Source organism: Heptranchias perlo, chromosome 39, assembly GCF_035084215.1.
Source record: "Heptranchias perlo isolate sHepPer1 chromosome 39, sHepPer1.hap1, whole genome shotgun sequence".
In the NCBI taxonomy this organism is placed as follows: Eukaryota; Metazoa; Chordata; class Chondrichthyes; order Hexanchiformes; family Hexanchidae; genus Heptranchias; species Heptranchias perlo.
The window spans coordinates 9051768-9073293 of NC_090363.1; the positions used below are offsets into that span (position 1 = coordinate 9051768).

Here is a 21526-nt window from a genome sequence, read left to right on the forward strand (position 1 = left end):
ACTGTCCTTTACATAGGAGGTATAATTTTAAAAATGGACCTAGAACCAAAGGATATGTTAAGAACGGGTGACTAAAGCATGGTCAGAAGTGGGTTTTAAAGAGGGTCTTAAAGGAGGAGAGATGTGGAGGCAGAAAATGTAGGGAGGGAATTCTAGAGCTTTGGACCGAGGCGGCTGAAGACACGGCCGCCAGTAGTGGGGGAAGGGGCAGGGCCAAGAGTAAGGCGAACGGAGAGTTCTGAATTTTCCATGGTGACTATGAGTGAGTTTCCAAAGTAGCCTGTCCCTTAACACCCTGCCCATCAATGAATTGCCATGGCAATCGTCCATCGTTCTCCCCCGCCCCCAGACGATCACATGGCAACCGCCTGCCCTTCATTGTATCACGACCTGTCAGTAATCAAGTTTCCTTGTGTAACCAATCGCCTGTCACGAGTGAGTTTCCATTCCCTGTCATATCCGTGTTATAGTTCTCCCCTGGCAGTCGGTTTCCTTAACAATCAGTGCTCAGGCCCCCTTATCTTGATGATGCGACACTCGGTGACTTCCCCTAATTTCACAGCCGCTCCCTGAACTACCAGGTTCGTTGCTCACTTTAAAATGGTGGAGATAAAAATTTCCACCATTGTTCCAATCTATGGAAAATAAACCATCCTCCCCCACACCTTTGCCTTGCTACCTGTCTGCACTTTCAAAAAGCTTCTAAAAACCCTTTTCTTTCATCAAACCTTTACCCGCGACTCCAAATTTCTGTTCCTCCTTTCTCCAGCTTGGCTTCACCTTTCATCCACCATGCGAAGCGGTCGCAAACTTTTTCCCTATAGAAATCCAAGTTACAAATCCAGTGTCCGTTAGAACTGTACACAATAAAGTTTGAATCAAATCATATTTGATCTTGAACTGAGCTTCCGACCCCATCTCCTCACCATTACCAACTCCACAACATTGCCTGTCTCTACTCCTGCCTCAGCTCATCTACTGCTGAAACCCATCTCTATGCCTTTCTTACCTCTAGATTCCAAGACTCTCCTGGCCTGCCTCCCACCTTCCAAAACATCGCTACCCATATCCTAACACGCACCAAGTACTGTTCACCCCTCAACGCTGTGCTCGCTGACCACATTGGCCCCTTGTCAGGCAATGCCTCAATTTTGAAATTCTCATCCTTGTTTTCAAATTCCTCCACGGTCCCACCCCTCCCTATCTCTGCAACCTCCTGCAGCCCTAAAACCCCAAGATCGCTGCGCTCTTCCAATTCTTGCCTCTTGCAACCCCGATTTTCATTGTTCCACCATTGGCGGCTATGCCTTCAGCTGCCTAGGCTCTAAGCTCTGGCATTCCCTCCCGAAACCTCTCCATCTCTCTCTCTCCCCTCCTTTAAGACACTGCTTAAAACCTGCTCATTGACCAAGCTTTTGGTCACGTGTCGTAGTATCTCCTTATGTGGCTAGGTGTCAAATTTTGTTTGATAACACTGACGTTTTACTACATTAAAGGCACTATATAAATGCGAGTTGTTGTTGACTTAGATTCACTGTTTACATTTGTTCTCTGATAGATGGCAAAAGGACTTGTGTTTCTAAAGTGCCCTTCAGGATCTTAGGTCATCCCAAAGTGCTTCACAGCCAATGAAGTACTTTTGAAGTCACGATAAAATGCAGGCAAACACGACAGCTAATTTCCGCACAGCAAGGTTCAACAAACAGCAGAGATAAATAACCATATAATTTGTTTGTGATGTTGGTTGAGGCATAAACGTTTTCCAGGAGAACTCAGGAGGGGAGTGGGAACAGTGCGGGTCAATTAGTGCAGGAGAGGAGGGGGAACAGCATGAACCAGCATCTTTTAGGAGGGTACAAAAAAAAATTGGCAAAGAAACAAGCCAGCCAGTTTGATTCATTTTGAACAATTTAATGAGAATTTTCCATTTTCATTCTTTTCTCTACATATTTACATCTGCGGAGAACAAATGTTCCTCCTCCCTCCCCTCAGTTTTACAAACCTGGTATTGCCGTTCAACCTACAAAAAAAAAAGATTGCGGAGGAGAAACAAAAATCAGCTGCACACTGCTGAAATGTTTTCTATTCCAGCAGGAAGTTGAATATAAAGGTGTCACTGACAGGATGTACAAATGAAAAGTTCTCCGCTGTTTTCAAAATGAAACCAAAATATTCACCTTCCAACCAGATCATTTAAGTTAGATCTTTGTACCGTGCACTGCTGTGCAGTTTCTGCCTCAAATGTCAGACTTCTATTGTGCATGGCACCTCCACTGTCTGTTACTCTTCATTCTGCACAGTCTCCTGCAGTTGTTCAGTCAACTCACCTGGATGCGGTAGCTGAAGACGACAGAGCTATAATTTTGCTGAACATATGTGCCATTCAATGGTGGAGCTTGAAATGGTAGAGTGGTGTCTAAGTCCCAGAGTGAACTCTTCCCGCTATACACACGTGCATACGCACATATGCACTTTTGCTTTTCCCTTTCTCCCAAAAAAAGTATTTGTAATCTTCAAGTTCTGCTGACTGAACAGGATACTCAAAGATGTCCAGTTTTCAAATATGATACACAGTTCCCCAATCAGCCCTTCTGATAAGGTTCATGGTTCTCAAGCACTCTTAAGCTACTGTGAGATTTCCAACTGTTAAACCTGAATGTGAAGAACATTAAACAAACAACACCAAACAGATAGGCAAACACATCAGAACATGTCATCTTGTCAGAACCAAAGTGCTTCTTTGCATTATGATCAGGGATCGATTGGCGTTGGAGCAACTGGTTTGGTGAAGCACATCATCTGGCTAATTTCTACACTTACCACATGTAGTGCAACTTGCTGCACAAGAAGTTCCAAAGGCAGTGAATATGCAAGTTTCTGAGTAGATCTGAGTGCCAAAGAAACACTTGCCCTAATGAAAATGTATAGAACTGTGCCACTTGAACCCACAGATCAGACTTATATTGGCAGCATACCTTTGGGATATGCTTAAATACAGCAATGCATCTGATTCACGTACACAAGGGATTTCACCTACCCAATACTGACTTGGTAACCAACAGGTACAAATTGGAAAGAGAATTCATTTTGGGAGAGAAAATAAATCAGCTCAAAATGGACATTGCCGCATTCCAGAATTTGCAAACCAGTAACCTACGTCAAACTCTTTAAAATTAAAAGAACATGTTCAAATTTGCAGAAGGTTGATCACAGCTTTAAATGGACAATGCAACCTGAACTTTGGAGCCAATGTGGAGTGTTAGCCTCAGGATTCAGTTTTAATATCACAACTGTGCCCTTCACCACAGATGCCTGAGGCAGACGCAGTGCAATGTATAACACAAGGATTTTTCACGTGCCAGGGAGTCCGAGTTGCTGTAGATTTGAACCTGTAAGCAGAACAAAGACGTCATTTTTGACGAAGGTATTTCAAAACAGATCACCTGTCAGATCTTGCGCTAAATCTGGCTTTGTGCTAGCCATTTATTCTTCTGCTTCCCCCACCCCTAATATTCTCCTAAAGATGTTAACTCCTAGCTGGGGTACAGACAATGGGTACCAGCCAGCTGATACCTCCACATGTGGCCATTCTTCACCTGAGCCCAGATAGCAAGAGATTGGCTCTAGCTGCTATCACAGCTGAGGACGTTCCTGATCCTGTCCTCACCTAACTTTCACATACACTTTCCAGCAAGAAACATTGGATAATTATCAGGAGCCTCAGTTAATTTTTTCCCCCCTCCCTATCCCGGGAACATTCAGGTCAATTGTAGGGCCTTTACTGCTATCCAAGCAGAGATCAGGTAACTAAGTAAAGACCGGGAATGAAAACTGGGGCCTTCCTGGCTGTGTCACAGTAAGTGGTTCCTGCTCACCAACGAAATTGGAAATTTGGCTCAAAGCCAAGAAGGGAGTACAGGACAGTGTATAAGAACAGCAACCGCATCAAATTTTTTCACCTAGCACCAGCATCCCATACACTGAGTGAAAAATTAACAAAAGTAGTAATGAACAGCCCGGTGATCATGGTCTCAAAACGCAAATGCCAATGGACAAGCCATTTCATATAAGTAGATGGGCTCCAGTGACGATGGATTTCTAAAGTGCAGTAGGTTAGTGTTAGTAAAATACATCAGGGATGGGATTTTTTTTCTGACATTCTTCCCTTTCCTCCTGAAAAGCACTGACTCATTCTAGGCTCTGTTTTTCACAGACACAGGTACTTTACTTAAGTGGCCATTCTCCATGTGTCAGTCTCATACTGAATGTTGGGCTCTTTGATCAAGAGCATTAGTCAAACCTACTGTTCACATATACGCTTGCAGAAGTCACTGAATAATGATCACCCGAGCTGATTTTCTCCTCCCCAGCCCAGGAACAGCGGCTAGATGCATTGCCCAGTGTGATGCTGGCCCATACAAACCAGAAGATCAAAGCTCCATCCCAAGTCTATGCTGAATTAGCTGACCTCAGCCACAACAGTGGAAGGGGTGCTATAACTGGCCTCAGTGTCCCTGGGCTAGGGATTTGAACCCATAGTCAGTGTTCCTAGTCCTGATCACTATCCAATGACTCAAATTGGAAGGTGTGCAAGTGCGGATGTCAAGGCAACTAGCACCAGTTGAATCATACTCCTGCAAGTGTCAGCACCTTCAAGGAGAGAAGAGAATCCAAAAAGAGTGCACAGCAATCCCACACTAAATGCAAAAAGATGTGGAATCATTTGGGAGCGATTACTTAGCTTTAGAGATATTCTAAAACCTTAAAATACTCAAGATTTTTAAACTACTCACCTGCAGGAGGCAATGGAAAAGTTCACTGGTGCACAATTGCTAACAGCTTTACACTGGAACTGTGGAGAGAACCTGACTCACCTCTGAATCAGTACACAGAGTCTGCACAAGTATCACTGGCCGAACCTGCTTGCTCATAAAGGGATCGACTGGACGTCTGAGATGGGGAAAGGTGTGGGCACTCCAAACCATCTCCGCTGCTTGAAGGAAGCAGGGGGTGCGGTCTCTGCAGAGGGCTCCTTTCCTGGCTGTAACAGGCATTGTGCGGAGACACATAGTGGTGCTCAAACCCACTGGGTACGGAATCGCTTGTGGAAGAGCCTACAGGTGAATGCTGAGATGGCCGCCGATCAGAATCGGGCTCTCCCGCCGCCCCATATGGACGTGTCCGATACCTCGCGTAGTAATCGATGAACCCACACTGATCTGGGCCGCTGCAGATTGATTGTTCTCCATATCCTGATACAGGTCGCAGGGACCCCGAGTAAGGGTCGGAGCGATCACGGGAATACCCATCCTCCAAATCGCCTCGCTTTTTCGGACAGTCTGCAGACCAGTGGCCCTCCTTACCACACTTGTGACAATGTCTTCTGGGATCTTTCCACCCTTTGCTCTTCGATAGTTCGACATAGATGCGTTTGCCTTTAAAAAGGGAGGCGCAAGAAAAGTTTCTCAATTCAAATTCTTTAAAGAAAGTGCAGAGCTATCAGGTGGATCTGCTTATAGGTTAAAATCTAATCATTTACACTTAGGACTCAATCCTATTCTTGTTAGCTCTAGGAACAATAAGCTTCTCCCATTTCCAAGAAGAAAATGTTTGTCGTCTAGAATTATTGTTTGACTTGGTTTTCGGTGTTTGTGGATTGTGTGTGAAGAGTTCCTAATGCTTATATTTACAAAAGCCCTGGCAACACACGTTCCAGACAGCTATGGAGAACAGGTTTTTGAAAGTGGGGGGCCCAGATCATGCCCACATGAGCCTCAAAATTAGCAGTGGCAATGTTAGCTGAAAAACACAGTGCGTTTATATGACATTCCTATGCCTTTTTTAAAATGCAGATTTTGATGCATCTGGAATACATTAAAAATTTAATATCTGCACTCCTCCTGTTTACAAAGCCTTCCTTCCTGTTGTCAGATTTTTGCGCTTACTTTTTCCATTATAAATTCTTATGATCACATTTATAATGGAAACTGCCTATGTAAATTTGTCACGTTGTAATTACACTATCCCACCAGTGATGACAGTGTAGTGCCTCAATTTTGCATCTTCCAGCTCCTCAGCCTGTACTGCAGAGAATCTCTTAGGCTCCAACCAACTAAACTACTCTGTTTCCCAAACTGCCCAAAGATTTGCCATTTAACTAAATAAGACAAAATCAAAGTATAATATAAAAGTAAGGACAGAATGTATGACTTTAAAATGGGGACTGAATTATATCTGTGCACTCTGATTGCCACTTCTCTTGAAGACTACACTTGGTCTCAACTGCCCATGTGAAAGGCCACAGGAGACTGGCTAGTTTATTTTAATTAGGCTAATATCCCCAGCGGAGTAGCAAACAAAGAAATGTCACACACAACAGAAACATTTATGTGCTGATATCACCTTTTATATTAATTGAATGAAAGTCTCCTCAATCTGCTGGTAACAAAGTTCCCAAGTAATAAAAGGCAGAGGGCTTCCAACCAGTTCCCAATGGGAATGGGACACACTTAAACAATTAATTTGGTACCGACAATTTCACTAAACAACCACAGGATGGCTGGTGTCAGCAATGAAGAAATGTCAAGTAGGTGCAATGGGGGCACTCTTCTGAGGTTGGGTATGATGGACATTAGTGGGACAGTGCAGAGGGAGCTTTAATCTGCACCTAACCTGTGTTACACCTGGGAGTGCTTGATGAGACAGTGTAAAGGGACTTCATTCGGCATCTAGCCTGTGCTATATCTGGGATTAGTTGCCACTGACACTGGATGCCTGAAATAGAAATAAATAGAAATGTTTCATTCCCCAATACTAACATCTCAATTTAAGCACAAATTTAACAAAAAAAACAATTGTTGACTGACCAGTGGACAGATGCGAAGATATTTTCTGACCCGCTAACCGACACCCTGGACTTTTCCCATTCCTGGAAACTTGATCTACATTTGTTCACATCCAGCTATATTTGGGGCTTGACCCAGGTTAGACAGAGTGGGGTCACAAAGCAGCAACTCTCACTTAAGCAGGACATAAATCCCAGTGTACTGCTCCAGTATCTACAGAATTACTAAAGGCATGACTGTCACTATTAACGATTACATTTACTCCCGAATCACCGAGAGTGAGTTTCTGCATCAAACCGCTGGCCTTTGTATAGGACACTGGACTTCAACGTTTAGAACATCAAGGTTGTTAGCACATCTCAAGCTGTCCTGTATAGGTCTTTCTATCATGCTGAAGGCAAATGTCTGCTGTATAGCTGATGAGGAAACTTAAGACTTGGCACAATGGCTGCTGGAAGTCATTACCTATACCCTGGGTATAAACTCATATTTGGGGTTCAGTACCTATCATGACTGGGCTGAAGAGGGATAAGCAGCTGTTGCTAAAGTTTCACACCGCGATTGTTCAATGGTGTGGGTTCAAGCAGACAAGAGGATGATACCAATGAACCCTCACATTTTATGGTGAGTTGTAATGCTCACCACAAGGAGCTCGTGGTACCTCTGTCCATCTAGCAATGGCTCAAATTCATGTTCATCAGTTGTCTAATGACCATTTAGTGGCTATCCTCCAAGCCAAGGTTGAGCAGGGTCTATTTGGGCTAGATGGCTCCAAGGTGTCATATCAGGTGATGGAAGATCAGAACCAAATCAACCTGTGACAGACTCTCAAATCTGATATGTGAGCCAGGCAGAACTGCAATACTCCAGGACACTGTTAAATGATTCAACAACCAACCTGGCTAGCTAATAGGATCTGGAGGGATAAGATGGTTACTGGCAGCTGGGTATCTTCCCACTCCATTCTATATAGCCCTACAAGCTATATGGTCATGGCCGCAAGCAGAAGGATGTTTACCAGGTTACCCAACAAATGAACAGGCAGCAGTTTTAGCTAAATAAGATTCTGCAGTATCCCTATACTCCTGTGAAAGTCCCTAACCCTTGGCGGTGCCAACCTACCCAAACAATCTGGTCTTAGGTGGGCTTGACCCTACACATCAAGCAACAGATGTGTGTGGGCTCAAACAGTGATGGTTTTCCACACAGCTCAGCCAGCTGACCAAAAAAAAAATCCTAAAACTATGGGAAACAAGAGCCTCAAATCTTACTGTCCTTTTGTTGATGGGTTTCCAATGAAACTGGACTTCAAAGAAAGAGTTGGAAAACAAGCCATCACAAGTTTTAAAAATCAACGTTTAATCACAGGGCAATCAGGAGCCCTGTAAACAGCATGTCAAGTCTAACACAAGTCCTTAACATGTGGGGCTGATCCACAGCTAAGTACAATATTGAACTCAAGTAAATTGAGGTAGATAACACTGATCTTATATATACAGTTCTAATCTTCAGAACCAAAAGAGAGACAAATGTACACATGCCTGGGTCAGTCACCCCACCTTATCATGATGTATGCTTTAGAACTGGGTAGAGTCAGCCTGGGAGCAAACTTTTAGACTCGTTCGCACCATGTCCATGCATTGAATGGGGGAATGGACTGTAGGCATCATTCCTCATTCATTGGGTTAAATGAACAAGAACTGCACAATATCACAGCCGGGGAGCTCCACTCAAAATGCTGCTCTCAGTAACCAGCAATTCAAAACTGTAAAGCAGATGAACTAGAAACCCTGGGTGTATGCAGAGACACCACCTCCTTTTAGGACAGTATGGTCATTCATTCATCTGCATCGTCCCTTGAACAGCTTCACAAACTGGGAAATGGACTGCTGAATATCACAAATAAACCTTATCAGCTTAGAAGAATTCCTGGAGCACTGGTCCGTGTACCATGGTAACCATCTCCATCGCTATACGGGCCATACCTTACTGAAACTGACAGCAGCTACAAGCGTTAATATCTGGACAAGTGTTACAACTCTTCTTCAATTCCCAATTTTGCAGGGCGGGGGGGGGGAGGGGGGTGGGGGGGGGAAGAGCATTCTTGCTACAGCTGTACTATATGGAACAACTACCCAATCATTTAAGCTACTGGTCTTAGTTTCCTTTTGCCCTTTAAATATCAACTTAACAGTTATATCACAATATCAAAATCATGTGTCACTATCTAGACTTTTAATTCAGTTAGCCATACATTGCTACTCAATCTTCCCCTATTCTCTCAAGGCACCGGCTCGTACTGTTGATGATAGGAAGATGAGCTTCCAACCACATATCCACTCCATCACCAAGACCGCCTACTTCTACCTCCATAACATCGCTCGTCTCTGCTCCTGCCCTAGCTCATCTGCTGCTGAAACCACCATCCATGTCTTTGATACCACTGGACTCAACTATTCCAACGCTCTCCTGGCTGGCCTCCCATCTTCCATAAACTTGAGCTCATCCGAAACTCTGCTGCCCGTATCCTAACTCGCACCAAACCCCGTTCACCATCACCCCTCTGCTTGCTGACCTACAATGGCTCCCGGTCCAGGAACGCCTCAATTTTAAAATTCTCATCCTTGTTTTCAAATCCCCCCATGGCCTCGCCTCCCCCCCACCCCCCAATCTCTGTAACTTCATATTCAGTCCTACAACCCTCCGAGATCTCTGCACTCCTCCAATTCTTGCCTCTTGCGCATCCCCGATTTCCATCGCCCCACCATTGGCGGCCGTGCCTTCAGCTGCCTAGGCCTTATGCTCTGGATTTTCCCCCTAAACTGCTCCGCCTCTCTCTCCTCCTTTAAGACATTCCTTAAAACCTCTCTCATTCACCAAGCTTCTGGTGGCTTGGTGTCAAAATTTGTTTGATAATCACTGCTGTGAAGCGCCTTGGGACGTTTTACTACGTTAAAGGTGCTATATAAATGCAAGTTGCTGTTGTTGCTCGCTCCGGTAACGTGTCATGTCTTCCTGCAAAATCCTGCATTATTCCTCAAAATTTGCCCTACTCCCAATATGTTATCAAACTTCACTTATGATTCCTCTGTGCCTATGCTCAAATGGGAAACAACAGCACCAATCTCTGGGGCACACAATTATCTACATCAAAACAAGTCAATCCCTGCTCTACTTTCTGTCCCTATGCCATCTCTCTATCAGTGCAGCCTTTAATACCACATGTCGAAGTTTTCACAAGTCTCTTGCCTTCAATAAATCCATTGACAACCATTGTATTCTTCTTAGCTGTACACTGCGATTTGCTCAAAAAATTCAATTAGTTAAGTGCACCCTGCACTTTATAAATCTAAATTTAAAGACGTGCCTTAGGTCCAGTCTTTAAAATGCGCACAAACATAATCACTTATTATGGACTCTAGATGTTTATCCACAGGTGAGTTAAGGCTAACTGGTGAAGGACAGGAGTCGCTGGTGTATATGTGTTGCCTTCTAGAAAGTAAACACCGCTGTGAAAAGCGAGTAAGGTGTCTTAGTGGGTAAAAGCATAACATGGTATGGTACTAGGCCATACAGACTACAAAGATCCTTGGTTCAATCCCCAGTCTATGTTGAGTTAGTTGATCTCGGGTAGACGAACATTGGGGTCCTACAGGCTGGGGTGGGGAAAAATACAGCCAAGGTACCAGTTCCTCATCACGATTCCATGACCCCTTATGAAAAGTGCATGTGGGGTAAAGACAGGATCAGGCTTGGCTGCAACGCCGAGTCCCTTAGTCAAGCAGCCTGCCGATACTCACTGACAAGGCTTGCACATGTAGAATAACCAATTGAGCGAGGTACTGAATGCTATCAGTACCCCTGGGACTGTGTCCAGCAGGAGTTAGCACCTTAAGGGGAGAAAGGTAGAATTTAAAACAAAAAGTGAAGAGGACGAGGAAGAAATCTTTGACAGGATTCTGACAGAAACACACTTCGAGGCAAAATAAAGGCCTATTACTGGAGAGACTGTATAGCCACCCCACCATCCCCCAGTTTGTTCACCTTTAAAATCTGTGTCACTAAGTGCTCTCATAGCTTCTTTGGCATCCTCCCCTCTTTCCATCTCCACAAAGGCATCATTCTTTATAATCCTGCATTTGACGACTGGTCCATATTTCTCAAACATAGCGCTCAGCTCTTGCTTGCTGCAATGGGAGCTGACGTTGGCAACATGCAGTTTCGACGAGGATATAATCTTACTCTTGCTGAATGCCACGATAATGGAGAACCCCCGCAGCTTGTAATGATTCAGGTGGGAGATCGCTCTTTGCGCTGCCTCCACGTCTTCCATGTGCACAAAACCGTAATCCTTCAAAAAAGGGAAAGAAAACTAGTTTACACCTGTATGAGATTGCTATACGAGATGGACAGGTTGCACTTCAATAGGGCTGGGGCCAATGTCCTCACAGGGAGGTTCACTAATGTTGTGGGGGAGGGTTTAAACTAATTTGGCAGCAGGAGGGGCATCAGGACGAAGCAATAGAGAGGAGATACAAGGTGCACAGAGGACTGAGAGAGACAAACAACATTAGAATAAAAAGTAGTTCAGAAATAGGAGGGATCAGACAGGGGGAAAATGTGAGGCAGACTAAGATGGATTTGGAATGCATGTGCCTAAATGCACGGAGCGCGGTAAATAAGGTTGGTGAGCTGCAGGCACAAGTAGCCACATGGGATTATGATATAGTGGCAATAATAGAGACCTGGCTCAAACAAGGGGAGGAATAGGCACTTAATATTCCTGGCTACAATGTATTCAGGAAAGATAGGGATGGGGAAAAAAGGAAGCAGGGTGGCAGTATTGATCAAAAATACTGCTACAGCACTAGAAAGGGATGATGTACTTGAGGGGTCAAAGGCAGAACCTATTTGGTTAGAATTAAAGAACAATAGAGGAGCTATTTCATTGCTGGGTGTATACTATAGTGTCACCAAATAGCGGGAAGGAGATCATCCTGTGGAGGCAGAGGGTATAGCTGAGGTACTAAATGAGTACTGTGTACCTGCCTTTACTAAAGAGGATGCCGCCAATGTCATAGTAAAGGAGGAGGTAGTAGAGAAATTGGATACGATAAAAATAGACAGAGGAGGTACTTAAAGGGTGGCAACGTTCAAAGTTGAAAGGTCACCCGGTCCAGATGGGATGCATCCTAGGTTGTTGAGGGAAGTACGGGTGGAAATTGCGGAGGCTCTGGCCACAATCATCCAATCCTCCTTAGATGCGGGAGTGGTGCCAGAGGACTGGAGGACAGCAAACGTTACACCCCTGTTCAAAAGAGGGGAGGGGGATAAACACGGTAACTACAGACCAGTCAGCCTAACACCGGTGGTGGGGAAAATTTTAAGAGGACAATAATACGAGACAAAATTAATTAGCACTTGGAAAAATATGGATTAAAAGAGAGATTTGTTAATGGCAAATCTTGTTCGATTAACGTGATTGAGTTCTTTGATGAAGTAACGGAGAGAGTAGATGAGGGCAGTGTGGTTAATGTTGTGTATATAGACTTTCAAAAGGCATTTGATAAAGTACCACATAATAGACTTGTTAGCAACATTGAAGCCCATGGGATTAAAGGGGCAGTGGCTGCGTGGATACGAAATTGGCTAAGAGACTGACTGCGAAGAGTAGTGGTGAACGGTTGTTTTTCAGACTGGAGGGAAGTATACAGTGGTGACCCCCAGGGGTCGGTATAAGGACCACTGCTCTTTTTGATATAATGTGGAGATGCTGGTGATGGACTGGGGTTGACAATTGTAAACAATTTTACAACACCAAGTTATAGTCCAGCAATTTTATTTGAAATTCACAAGCTTTCGGAGGCTTCCTCCTTCCTCAGGTGAACATTGTTGGAAATGAAATCCTCGAAATGAAATCGCATTTATAAATCACAGAACAATGCTTGGTGATTACAGACAGTTTTTTCAACTGCCCGTTGCCAAGGCAATCAGTGTGCAGACAGACAGGTGTTACCTGCAAGGTCTCCGAATATACAAATCACCAAAAAAAGAGATAGAGAGGTAGAAACATAGAAAAGACAGCAACTGACCCGTTATATTAAAAACAGATAACATTTGTTCGCTGGTGGGGTAACGTGTAGCGTGACATGAACCCAAGATCCCGGTTGAGGCCGTCCTCATCGGTGCGGAACTTGGCTTTGATATATATTAATGAACTGGACTTGGGTATACAGGGCATAATCTCGAAGTGTGCAGATGACACAAAACTCAAATGCAGTAAACAGCGAGGATAGTAACAGACCTTAGGAGGACATAGACACACTGGTGAAATGGGCAGACATGTGGCAGATGAAATTTAATGCAGAGAAGTATGGAGTGATTCATTTTGGTTAGAAGAATGCGGAGAGGCCATATAAACTAAACGGTACAATTTTAAAGGGGTTGCAGGAACAGAGAGACCTAAGAGACGTAAACAAGACTTTGAAGGTGGCAAGATAAGTTGAAAAGTTTGTTAAAAGGGCATATAGGATCCTTGGCTTTATAAATAGAGGCCTAGAGTACAAAAGCAGGGAAGTTATGCTAAGCTGTTATAAAACACTGGTTAGGACCCAGCTGGAGTACTGTGGCCAATTCTGGACACCTTAGGAAGGATATCAAGGACTTGGAGACGATGCAGAGGACATTTAGAATCATAGAAGTTTACAACATGGAAACAGGCCCTTCAGCCCAACATGTCCATGTCGCCCAGTTTATACCACTAAGCTAGTCCCAATTGCCTGCACTTGGCCCATATCCCTCCATACCCATCTTACCCATGTAACTGTCCAAATGCTTTTTAAAGGACAAAATTGTACCCACCTCTACTACTGCCTCTGGCAGCTCGTTCCAGACACTCACCACCCTTTGAGTGAAAGAATTGCCCCTCTGGACCCTTTTGTATCTCTCCCCTCTCACCTTAAATCTATGCCCCCTCGTTATAGACTCCCCTACCTTTGGGAAAAGATTTTGACTATCTACCTTATCTATGCCCCTCATTATTTTATAGACTTCTATAAGATCACCCCTTAACCTCCTACTCTCCAGGGAAAAAAGTCTCAGTCTATCCAACCTCTCCCTATAAGTCAAACCATCAAGTCCCGGTAGCATCCTAGCAAATCTTTTCTGCACTCTTTCTAGTTTAATAATATCCTTTCTATAATAGGGTGACCAGAACTGTACACAGTATTCCAAGTGTGGCCTTACTAACGTCTTGTACAACTTCAACAAGACATCCCAACTCCTGTATTCAATGTTCTGACCAATGAAACCAAGCATGCTGAATGCCTTCTTCACCACCCTATCCACCTGTGACTCCACTTTCAAGGAGCTATGAACCTGTACTCCTCGATCTCTTTGTTCTATAACTCTCCCCAACGCCCTACCATTAACGGAGTAGGTCCTGGCCCGATTCGATCTACAGATTTACTGGAATGGTACCAAAGATGAAAGACTACAGTTACGTGAAGAGACTGGAGAGGATGGGGTTGATCTCCTCAGATCAAAGGAGGTTAAGGGGAGATTTGATAGGTGTGCAAAATCATAAAGAGGTTTTGTCAGAGTAAATAAGGAGACACTATTTCCAGTGGTAGAACAGTCAGTAACCAGAGGACACAGATTTAAGGAAATTGGCAAAAGAACCAGCGGCGACATGAGGAAAAAAATGTTTACACAGCGAGTTATGATAATCTGGAATGCACTGCCTGAAAGGATGGTAGAAGCAGGTTCACTAACTTTCAAAAGGGAATTGGATAAATACTTGAAGGGGAAAAATTAGCCGGGCTATGGGGAAAGAGCAGGGGAGTGGGACTAATTGGATAGCTCGTTCAAAGAGCCAGCACAGGTATGATGGGCCGAATGGCCTCCTTCTGTGCTCTATTATTCTATGATTGTCATGACAAGGGGAAGAAAACTAGTTTATACCTCATCTCTGTAGTTACTTCGTAGCAAATTCAAAGCTTCGTTGATAAATACCTTGCACAGTGAGATTTGAGCCATGCAGACCAGGGTAGTCCCAGGTTCAATCCCCAGTCAGTGCTGGGTCAGCTGATCTCAGCCTAAACTACATTGGGGGCAGTACAATTTACTGCAAGCCCTTGGGGGTGTCGGGAGGTGGGGTGGTCAGTTTTTTAAAAAAATCATCCAGGGTTTTGATCGAATGAGAGAGAAAGGCAAAAGAGGGGCAGAGAGGGGAGGACGAGGGAAACGGGGCAAGGGAAAAGTGGATATGTAAAGTGTACAAAGTAATGGTCGGGAGAGAAAAACAGCTTGGTGCCTCAGTCACTTGCTGCGAAAGCTGGCTGTTCTCAATGATACAAGCAAGAGACTTTGAAATTAAGGTACTAGAATATCAATGGTGTGTCATTCTTATGCTCACTCAGGCACAGAAATTATGATTGTTTCATAACCAGTTCGCAGAGACAGAGCTAACTGCCAACCCTTCAAGATGGCGGGGAGGGAGAAGTATGTAGTTAGCAGACATTCAAGTCAGCCAAGTGCTATAGTAACTTCTCTTTGACGATTGACAATCTCGAATGCTTGTGAAATCTGAATACAAGTAAACTGGTCCACAGCAGGGGATGTCCCGCATGGAGTTTCTGGGGGAGGAGTTGATCAACAGCCCCATGCTCAGGCGAAGAAACGTTTTCATAGCCACCAGCCAATCCAGCAGATCTGCCTGTTCCACTGTACTGAAGCCTATGCAGAGGCAATGGCTCCACTGAGTGGGTTCAACCGTATGTATAACTTTTCTGTAACGGATGCTGGTCCGGCGTTATCAGGACTGGGGAAGTGGTGCGTCTTTCATTATATTGTGAACCAAGTAGCTGTAGGTTACATGTTGTAATCTAGCAGAACCCATGGTCAACTTTTGCTGTTTATTTTTTTTAATTTTTAATGGAGGCCTGATTCACAAATTATAGTGAAACCCACACAGCCCAACTGATTGATTATTCTTCCATTATCCAAATACATGAGGGGGGCTGCTGTCATTTCCAATTAGCAAATTACAGTAACAAGAGTGTTCCGATTGACCTTGGGCAATGCTTCATTACGAGATAAAGTCATTTCAGTTAACTGGGCGTGTGGGCTTACCTACAGGAATGATTTTTGACACTGGACATAAGAAAACCATCTGGTGCAGTGTAAAAACTCGAACCCCCTCCTCATTGCCCCCACCCTTCTCGGCCTCAACGCATCCTTCCACCCCTTCTCCATAAATCCCACATCGATCCAACTTTCTCTTCAATTCTTCGACTCCCCTCATCTATCCAATTCTCGCCACCCTTCTCCATTCCCCCTATCCATCTCTCCCCTCCCTTTTCTTCCCCAATCATCTCTTCTCCTCTCCCTTTTCTTCCCCATCCATCTCTCCCCTCCCTTCCCCTTCATTCCCCCCTCTCCTGTGGCTCTCTCCCTTCTCTTTCTCCCCCTTGCCTCTGGTCTGGCTGCCTCAACCCCTCTGATTTCTCTCTTCTGCTCCCCCCTCCCACATCTCTCCTTCAATCGCTTTCCCCGTCTCTCAGTCTTTTTCCCACTACCTCAGTACCTTTCTCTCACCTCTGCCCCTCCACTTTTTCTTTTTCCAATATCTCTCTTCCCTCTCCCCAGGTCACGTAAATTGGTTCCCCCAACCATCACCGTCCCTCTCTTTTTCCCCTGATCTGTCTCTTTGTCTCCCCCTCCCACTCCCCCTGCATCTCTCCTCTCTGTATCCCAATGTTCCCTCCCATCCTGCATCTCCCCACTCCCTGCTACCCTTCCCCTTCTCTGTACACCCATTGCACCCCCTCCCCCCTGTATCCACATCGATCTCCCCCTCCCCCATTGTTCCTCTTCCTCGTTCCCTTCCTCCCTCCCCCCATCACCCCTTTTCTCCCCCCTCTCTTCCCCCCCCCCCCCAAAATCACTCCCTCCCTCTCACTCTCTCTCTCTCTTCCCCCAAAAATCACTCCCTCCCTCTCACTCACTCACTCTCTCTTCCCCCCCCAAAAATCACTCCCTCCCTCTCACTCACTCACTCTCTCTTCCCCCCCCAAAAATCACTCCCTCCCTCTCACTCACTCACTCTCTCTCTCTTCCCCCCCAAAAATCACTCCCTCCCTCCCTCTCACTCACTCACTCTCTCTCTCTTCCCCCCCAAAAATCACTCCCTCCCTCTCACTCTCTCTTCCCCCCCAAAAATCACTCCCTCCCTCTCACTCTCTCTTCTCCCCCAAAAATCACTCCCTCCCTCTCACTCTCTCTTCCCCCCCAAAAATCACTCCCTCCCTCTCACTCACTCTCTCTTCCCCCCCCAAAAATCACTCCCTCCCTCTCACTCTCTCTTGCCCCTCAAAAATCACTCCCTCCCTCTGACTCTCTCTTCCCCCCCAAAAAAATCACTCCCTCCCTCTCACTCTCTCTTCCCCCCCAAAAATCACTCCCTCCCTCTCACTCTCTCTTCCCCCCCCAAAAATCACTCCCGCCCTCTAACTCTCCCCCCCCCAAAAAAATCACTCCCTCCCTCTCTCTCCCCCCCAAAAATCACTCCCTCCCTCTCTCCCCCCCCCCAAAAATCACTCCCTCCCTCTCTCCCCCCCCCCAAAAATCACTCCCTCTCTCTCTCCCCCCCCCCAAAAATCACTCCCTCCCTCTCTCCCCCCCCCCAAAAATCACTCCCTCCCTCTCACTCTCTCTCCCCCCCACAAATCACTCCCTCCCTCTCACTCTCTCCCCCCCACAAAAATCACTCCCTCCCTCTCACTCTCCCTCCCCCCCCAAAAAAAATCACTCCCTCCCTCTCACTCTCTCCCCCCCCCCAAAATCACTCCCTCCCTCTCACTCTCCCCCCCCCCCCAAAAATCACTCCCTCCCTCTCACTCTCCTCCCCCCCCCAAAAAATCACTCCCTCCCTCTCACTCTCCCCCCCCCAAAAAAAAATCACTCCCTCCCTCCCTCTCACTCTCTCTCTCTCTCTCTCTCCCCCCCACAAAAATCACTCCCTCCCTCTCACTCTCTCTCCCCCCCAAAAATCACTCCCTCCCTCTCACTCTCTCCCCCCCCAAAATCACTCCCTCCCCCAAAATCACACCCTCCCTTTCTCCCCCCCCAAAATCACACCCTCCCTTTCTCCCTCCCCCAAAATCACACCCTCCCTTTCGCCCCCCCCCAAAATCACACCCTCCCTTTCTCCCCCCCCCCCAAAAATCACTCCCTCCCTCTCACTCTCTCTTCCCCCCCAAAAATCACTCCCTCCCTCTCACTCTCTCTCTCTCTCTCTCTTCCCCCAAAAATCACTCCCTCCCTCTCACTCTCTCTCCCCCCCAAAAATCACTCCCTCCCTCTCACTCTCTCCCCCCCCAAAATCACTCCCTCCCTCTCACTCTCTCCCCCCCCAAAATCACTCCCTCCCTTTCTCCCCCCCCAAAATCACACCCTCCCTTTCTCCCCCCCCCAAAATCACACCCTCCCTTTCGCCCCCCCCCCAAAATCACACCCTCCCTTTCGCCCCCCCCCCCAAAATCACACCCTCCCTCTCTCCCCCCCCCCAAAAATCACTCCCTCCCTCTCACTCTCTCTTCCCCCCCAAAAATCACTCCCTCCCTCTCACTCTCTCTTCCCCCCCAAAAATCACTCCCTCCCTCTCACTCTCTCTTCCCCCCCAAAAATCACTCCCTCCCTCTCACTCTCACTTCCCCCCCAAAAATCACTCCCTCCCTCTCACTCTCTCTTCCCCCCCAAAAATCACTCCCTCCCTCTCACTCTCTTCCCCCCCAAAAATCACTCCCTCCCTCTCACTCTCTTCCCCCCCCAAAAATCACTCCCTCCCTCTCACTCTCTTCCCCCCCAAAAATCACTCCCTCCCTCTCTCTTCCCCCCCAAAAATCACTCCCTCCCTCTCACTCTCTCTTCCCCCCCAAAAATCACTCCCTCCCTCTCACTCTCTCTTCCCCCCCAAAAATCACTCCCTCCCTCTCACTCTCTCTTCCCCCCCCAAAAATCACTCCCTCCCTCTCACTCCCCCCCCCAAAAATCACTCCCTCCCTCTCACTCCCGCCCCCAAAAATCACTCCCTCCCTCTCACTCTCTCCCCCCCCAAAATCACTCCCTCCCCCAAAATCACACCCTCCCTTTCTCCCCCCCCAAAATCACACCCTCCCTTTCTCCCCCCCCCAAAATCGCACCCTCCCTTTCTCCCCACCCCCAAAATCGCACCCTCCCTTTCGCCCCCCCCCCCCAAAATCGCACCCTCCCTTTCTCCCCACCCCCAAAATCGCACCCTCCCTTTCTCCCCACCCCCAAAATCGCACCCTCCCTTTCTCCCCACCCCCAAAATCGCACCCTCCCTTTCTCCCCACCCCCAAAATCGCACCCTCCCTTTCTCCCCCCCCCCAAAATCACACCCTCCCTTTCTCCCCCCCCCCCCCCAAAATCACACCCTCCCTTTCTCCCCCCCCAAAATCACACCCTCCCTTTCTCCCCCCCCAAAATCACACCCTCCCTTTCTCCCCCCCCAAAATCACTCCCTCTCTCCCCCCAAAATCACTCCCTCCCTCCCTCTCTCCTCCCAAATCACTCCCTCCCTCCCTCTCTCCTCCCAAATCACTCCCTCCCTCTCTCCTCCCAAATCACTCCCTCCCTCTCTCCCCCCAAAATCACTCCCTCCCCCCAAATCACTCCCTCACCTTCACCAGATCGCACTCGCTGACTCTGCCGAACTGCTCGAACAGCGGCTGGACCTCATCCCGCCGGACCTCCGGGGGCAGCTTCCCCACGAAGAGCTTCACCATCCTGGCGGGACGGGCGATCAGCACCGTCACAACGCAGCTCAGCCCCGGGACGGAGAAACGCAAACACCCACAGCCAGGCTCCAACCGACCCCCGACTCACAAAATGGCGGCCGCGCACTCCATCATTGGCTGGTCCCGGTGGCAGGGGAACGCTTTGTGATTGGTTCCCGCTGCTGTCAATTAAGCACGTACTGATCCTGTCCCCCCTTACAGCTGTCAATCAAACGTTCGTACAGCTGATTGGCTGTTAATTGCACTCCGCACCACCCAGAGTCCCGCCCAGGCACCGCCCCTTTACATGGACTGTACAGCACAGGAACAGGCCATTTGGCCCAACAGGTCCATTTGCTCCACATGAGCCTCCTCCCACCCTCCTTCATCTATCTCCATCAACATGTCCTTCTATTCCTTTCTCCCTCATTCCCCTCCCTAGCTTCCCCTTAAATGCATCTATACTATTCGCTTCAACTACTCTTTGTGGAAGCAAGTTCCACATTCTAACCACTCTCTGGATAAAGAAGTTTCTCCTGAATTCCCTATTGGATTTATTCGTGACTATCTTATATTTATGGCCCCTAGTTCTGGTCTCCCTGCAAATGGAAGTATCTCCCTTTCATAATCTTGAAGACCTCTATCGGGTCACCCCTCAGTCTTTTTTTCTCGAGAAACCCCCCCACCCCAGCCTGTTCAGTCTTTCTTGATAGATATAACCTCTCAGTTCTGGTATCATCTTTTGTGCACCTTCTCCAGTGCCTCTATATCCTTTTTATAATATGGAGACCAGAACTGTTCACAATACACCAAGTGTGGTCTAACCAAGGTTCTATACAAGTTTAACATAACTTCCCTCCTTTTCAATTCCATCCTTCTACAAATTAACCACAGCACTTTGCCTTTTTTATGGCCTTATTAACTTCCGTTGCTACTATTAGTGATTTGTGTATCAGTAACCTCAGATCCCTCTGTTCCTCCATGCCATTTGGAATCTTATTTTCCAAGGAGTATGTGGCCTCCTTATTCTTCCTACCAAAAAAGTAATCTTTCTGGATGACTGTCCGTACCAACTCAGTCACTTGTAATGACACACGACCTGCTGTTTACAACCTGATCTGCAGAGCGATGCATTACCCTCGGGGCTGCTGTTTGCAAACCTTACCCCATGGAGCATTGGAGCTGATAACAACCCTGTCCCCTGGAACGATGCACTATCCACAGGTCTGCTGTTTACAAACCCTACCCCATGGTCTACCTCAGGGACTGAGATGAGGAGGAATTTCTTCACACGGGGTGTTGTGAATCTTTGGAATTCTCTACCCCAGAGGGCTGTGGATGCTGAGTCACTGAATATATTCAAGGCTGAGGTGGATAGATTTTTGGACCCTGGGGAATCAAGGGATATGGGGATCGGGCGGGAAAGTGGAGTTGAGGTCAAAGATCAGCCATGATCTGATTGCATGGCAGAGCAAGCTCGAGGGTCCGTATGGCCTACTCCTATCCCTATTTCTTGTGTTCTTGTGTTTTTATGGAGTGTTGGAGCACTGCTGTTTTACACCCTGTACCAATGCACTACCCTCCAAATCCTTTGCAAATCCTGTCTCCTGGAATTATGCAGCATTCCCGCATATGTGGTAATCAGTAATTTGATTTTGGGGACAAATTTCTGCATTTCAGCAGACTCTGTGTTTTGGGCTCCCAGTGCCTATGTTAGTTTTTGCTGACAAAAATCAGCACTGACTGGATATATTCACCGCTGCATACTGTAGGTAGAGGTTATTGTGATAACAGGAGTATGCAGCAGTGAGATTCACTTCCATTTGCAGCAGGAGAACTAGGAGTGGGACGGAAGGGAAGGGGGAAGGAGAGGGAAGTGGG

General features: G+C 46.8%; 1 protein-coding gene across 3 annotated transcripts; it reads right to left on the minus strand.

Annotated features, from left to right (window-relative positions):
• Positions 1-1890: 1890 nt before the first annotated feature.
• LOC137305201 (RNA-binding protein 4B-like) lies at positions 1891-19743 on the minus strand. Of its 3 annotated transcripts, XM_067974022.1 has the most exons (4): positions 19550-19743; positions 10890-11196; positions 4875-5435; positions 1891-3389 (listed from the first exon to the last, which is right to left on the minus strand). In XM_067974022.1, exons 1-3 carry the CDS (start codon positions 19652-19654, stop codon positions 4882-4884), a joined length of 966 nt encoding a protein of 321 aa, XP_067830123.1. In that variant the 5' UTR covers positions 19655-19743; the 3' UTR covers positions 1891-3389; positions 4875-4881. The 3 variants fall into 3 exon arrangements, with proteins under 3 accessions (XP_067830123.1, XP_067830125.1, XP_067830124.1); XM_067974024.1 differs by lacking the exon at positions 4875-5435; XM_067974023.1 differs by lacking the exons at positions 1891-3389; positions 4875-5435 and adding an exon at positions 6319-6774.
• Positions 19744-21526: the final 1783 nt, after the last annotated feature.

What these genes read in the sequence shown, in the direction of transcription:
- LOC137305201 (XM_067974022.1), bottom strand. Translation starts at nt 19,654, where the DNA reads ATGGTGAAGCTCTTCGTGGGGAAGCTGCCCCCGGAGGTCCGGCGGGAT. An exon ending in GCGAGTGCGATCTGGTGAAG is followed by an intron (nt 11,197 to 19,549) that starts GTGAGGGAGTGA and finishes CCTTTTTTGAAG; the next exon opens with GATTACGGTTTTGTGCACAT. An exon ending in TAGTGACACAGATTTTAAAG is followed by an intron (nt 5,436 to 10,889) that starts GTGAACAAACTG and finishes CCCTTTTTAAAG; the next exon opens with GCAAACGCATCTATGTCGAA.